General features: G+C 38.0%; 1 protein-coding gene across 1 annotated transcript; it reads right to left on the minus strand.

Moving 5' to 3' along the window:
* Positions 1 to 424: 424 nt before the first annotated feature.
* Positions 425 to 1,378, minus strand: LOC311591964 (olfactory receptor 5B12-like; the record flags this gene model as incomplete). The annotated part of the gene is made up of 1 exon (XM_084771810.1): positions 425 to 1,378. The coding sequence occupies exon 1, from the start codon at positions 1,367 to 1,369 to the stop codon at positions 425 to 427; it is 945 nt and encodes a 314-aa protein (XP_084627936.1). The 5' UTR covers positions 1,370 to 1,378.
* Between the last annotated feature and the right edge of the window lie 3,433 nt (positions 1,379 to 4,811).

The following is a 4,811-nucleotide window of genomic DNA, read 5'->3' on the forward strand; positions in this document are numbered from 1 at the left end:
TAAACAACTCTATTCAAATCTATCTTGCCAAACCAATGAGTTAATTACGGTTGTGACTTACATCAGTATGGATGTGAAACTGCCTCCAGGAAAATGAGTGTATCTAAGAAAGATGCATCCTACTCTCTCAAGAAGCCAATGTCTCAACTGAGAAGAAGTAGTTGCACAACATCCGTTTGCACATGAATTGTGGTGCAGGAATACATTATTGGGTATTCTAGAATTTAGGATTACAATCTAGATGTTTAAACTGAAGTGCCTAATTTCTATAATAACTTATCCAAAATTAGCTGTACACAGTCAGAATCCAAAAAGAATGAGTAGAAAAGACTTCATAAATTATTTATTGAGAGGAATTAAAGTCAAGAAATAATTATGACTAAATATTTATAAGCAATACCTTGTAGTGGCAAATGTTTTACAGTTAATTGAATAATCCCAGTGAAGAAAAAGCTTTTACAGAAACCTTCTTGAACGCATTCTTTACTTCTTTGTTCCTCAGGCTGTAAACAAGAGGGTTCAGCATGGGGATGACCATGGTGTAGAACACGGATGCCATTTTGTCAGTGTCCATAGAGTGACTGGAGCTGGGCTGTAAGTACATGAAGATGATTGTGCCATAGAATATGGAAACAGTGGTGAGGTGGGATGCACAGGTGGAGAAGGCCTTCCTTTGACCCTCAGTTGAGTTCATCCTCAGAATTGCAACAAAAATAAGTAGGTAAGAGGTCAATATAACCAATAGAGTAAAAGCAACATTGAATGCTGCCAACATGAAGAGTATAATTTCATTTGTGTAAATATCAGAGCAAGAAAGAGATAACAGTGGGGGAATATCACAGAAAAAGTGATTCACCACATTGGAATGGCAGAAGGAGAGATGAAAAGTGAAGGAAACATGGATGGAAGACTGTAAGAGTCCACTGACATAAGAACCAGCAATAAGCAGGGCACATATTGTAGTTGTCATGGTGGTGGAATAATGCAAGGGTCTGCACACTGCTGCATAACGGTCAAAGGCCATTGCAGCCAGGATGAAACTTTCAATAGTAGCAAAGGCTGCAAAGAAGAACATCTGGGAAGCACATGCATTGTAAGATATGATCTTACTTCCTGTGAGAAACTCTTCTATTACCTTGGGAGTGACAGCTGAGGCATAAACACAGTCCACCAGGGAGAGGTTACTGAGGAAAAAGTACATGGGAGTGTGGAGTCTGGAGTCCAGGAGAATCAGCACAATCATCCCAAGGTTCCCAACCAATGTAGTCAAATAAATCAAAGTGAAGATGATAAATAAAGGGACCTGCAGCTCTTCGGCATCAGTTAACCCCACAAGAATAAATTCAGTTACTTCTGATATATTCTGCATCAGTGTTACTTGGGAATTATTACAGGCTCCTAGGGTGAAAGGAGAAAATATAAGTTATTCTGTTTGGTCATCATCATTAAAACATACGTATGTTCAAGTGCTCTTACTCATATGTCATTCAACTGAATGCTAACTAGCAATGGCCACTTATCTGAGAGTGGCTCACATGGGAACTGTCAATTATTTGCTGTCCCTACTATAAAGCTAGGCCTTATTTCAGTTTTCTGATAAATGATGATATTTATTTCAGTAACTCACATAGGACTGATTTGTTATTTGCAAAAATGTACAAACATATTTTTCTAAGATGTGCATTAGAGTCTTATTTTGAAGGAAGAGCAATTTAAGAGCATGAAAATACCTTGTGCTTCTTTGTTAGTAACAAAACATGTCTAATGCATTTAACATCTCGTATACTTCCATTAACATTAATGTTCTTGCTGTGGCTATGCAATAATCTTATGTGCTGCTCCATGAATACTGTTTTACCTCTAATTTGTTGTTGTTGTTGTTGTTTTATTTTTTTGAGACATGGTCTCTCTGTATTAGCATTGCCTGTCTTAGACTCACTTTGTAGACCAGGCTGTCCTCGAACTCACAGCGATCCACCTGCCTCCGCCTCCCAAGTGCTGGGATTAAAGGCATGTACCAACATGCCCAGCTTTACCTCTAATTTGTTAAGGTATTGCATTAAATTACTTCTTTTGAACCTTGAACCAGATGATACCTTCTTAACATAAGGGCATGTTCTTTGTGAGTCTAAGCTCATAGTTTTTCAAAAAGCAAAAAATTTTAAATGTTTTCATTACATCTAATGGGTCTAATATTTCCTTTTTACATAAGCTGCTATTTCTATTACCACCAAACAAGTTTGTAATATTTCTCTTTGAGTGAGAATAGGGTAAAAACTAATGAAAAGTTCTCTCTGCTCTCTCTACATAATGTTTAACCTCAAACATACTGTATTGCATGATGAATCTTGTACAATGTTCATAGTAGATCACGTGACACCTGACAGCACAGCTATGATTTTATATGAGCCTGATTCTTAAATTGAGAGCCACTTCCAATTTTGGAATCTTGGGCTTATTCATTCCTCATCACTAAACTCTTATATTCAAGGCAACATATAATGTAATATTATTCTTTTACATGAACAGTGTGCAAATTGTTATCTTCACAAGATATATCTTCACTTACAAGGAATGTGTATGTTTTTGCAAGTTATAAAAGACATTAACATTTCTAAATCATATGAACCATAGCCAGTACCTTCTATTCCCTTGCTCACCTTTTCCTGCTCTCTTTAGAATGTACAGGTCAGGATACTAATGTCTAAAATTTGGTATACCCAAGAAAATGAATCTAGTAATTTGTATATTAAAATTGATACTGGATGTTCTACAACCTTCTAAAATTAAAAGTGAGCTAAAATCTTGGTGTATCATCCTGTAGAACATTACAAATATTTTAAAAAAGTAAAACCATCACTGTAGGATCTAAAGGACCTTAATGTAGAATTCTGGCTTCTCTAACGCAGCATGATTGTAAGAAGAGCATTGGGACAAGAGTAAGTAGATTCTTGATAATTGTTGGTCTCTGGCCCTGATCCTCCTCCTCCTCCTCTTCCTCCTCCTCCTCCTCCTTCTACTTCTTTTCACCTATGAAACAAAAATGACTGATCATTTTTTCACCATGTACAGTTCTACTTACCTATATTTACATATTTAATACTTACTGTTGTTCTAGGAACAGACTAATAAGATAAATAGGAAAGGTTTTTGATATTTCAGATACAGATAATTGACTTAACATCCATCTCTAAGAAAGCATCTTGCTGTTCTCCTTCACCACAGGTAGAGCTCTTCTGTGGAGTGAAACCAGATCTTATAATATTGCTAATACCATGGCAGAAACAGAAGCTGTACTTGTCTCTCATGGGGAGAAGTACATGTGGGTAGATGTCTCTGGAGATTTATGAACTCACATTGGTGTTTCAGCCTGAACTTAATGGAGGCAGCAGAACATAGTTTGCATTTTGTCTAAGAATATTTATTAAGACATTAGGGAATAGAAATGCAGAAGAAAAACTCTCCAGTTATTAATCAAAGGTATTCCACAACCAGGTTGAACAAACAAACAAACAAAAAGCTTAAAACTGACATTGAATTTTATACTTAAGCAACTTTAGCCACTTATACAAGCATTCTGATATCAGATTTTCTCAAAAGTTAAGAGATGGCCACAGAACATTTCATCCCTTCATTTAAGCATTGTAAAGAAAATGCTCATTTTTTCTTATCACATCATACATTGTTTGCTATATGTTTTTCTTTTTATCTATTAATTAATTTATTTAATCACTTCAAATTCTGATTGCAGACCCTTCACTCCCCTCCTCCAAGACCCATCATCGCATCCTTCCCCCATCCTTCCCTACCTTTCTATGCAGAAAATGGGAGAGCCCACATGAGTACCAACCCACATTGGCATATCAAGTACAGGAGAACTAATCACGCCCTCTCCTACTGAAGCCAGACAAAGCAGCCCAGTTATAGGAAAGTGATCCAAAGGCAGAGAATGGAGTCAGATACATCCCCTACTCCCATTGTTACAGAACCCACAGGATGAGTAAATTACACAACTGCTACACATGTGTAGGGTACCAATGTCTAGCCCATACCTGCTCTTTGGTAGTCAGGTCAATCTTTGTCACTCCCTATAGGATCAGATTAATCTATTCTGTAGGTCTTCTCATGGTGTCCTTGACCCCTCTGCCTACCTTAGTCTGTCCTCTCATTCTTCCATGAGATGTTTCAGGTTCAGCCTCTTGCTTCATTGTAGTTCTCTGTATCTGTTCTCATGAGCTGCTGGATGAAGCCTCTTAAAAGACAGTTATTCTGGGCTCCTGCTTGCAAACAAATCAATGTATTATTAATAGTGTCAAGTTTTGGATTTCTCGCATGTTGTTGGGCTCAAGTTGGGCCAGTCATTAGTTTGACATTCCATCAAATTCTGCTCCATTTTTATCCCTACAATTGTTATAAGCAATACAGTTTTTGGGTTGAAGATTATATAGGTGGTTTGTTGTCCCCTTTCCTTCACTGGATGTCCCATCTATTATAAAAGGTGGTGACTTCAGGAACCATATGTCCTACTGCTAGAAGTCTCAGCTATGGTGAACCCCATAAACTCCCAGGAGCCTCCTCTGTCCCAGAAATGCACCCACACAAACCAATTTGCATTCACTATCCTGGTCCACCCCAACCCCCATCCTTCTCTAAGCCGGCCTGATGCCCACCTTAGTTAACTTCCCAACCCCATCTCTCACCCAGTCCCCTACCTCCATCTACTTCAGAAGACTGTCTTATTTTCCCTTCTGAGAAAGACACAAGCATCCTCCCTTGGGCCCTCCTTCATACTAAGCTTCCTTGAGACTGTG

The sequence above is a fragment of the Acomys minous genome (assembly GCF_964271855.1).
Source record: "Acomys minous genome assembly, chromosome: 2".
Lineage (NCBI taxonomy): Eukaryota > Metazoa > Chordata > Mammalia > Rodentia > Muridae > Acomys > Acomys minous.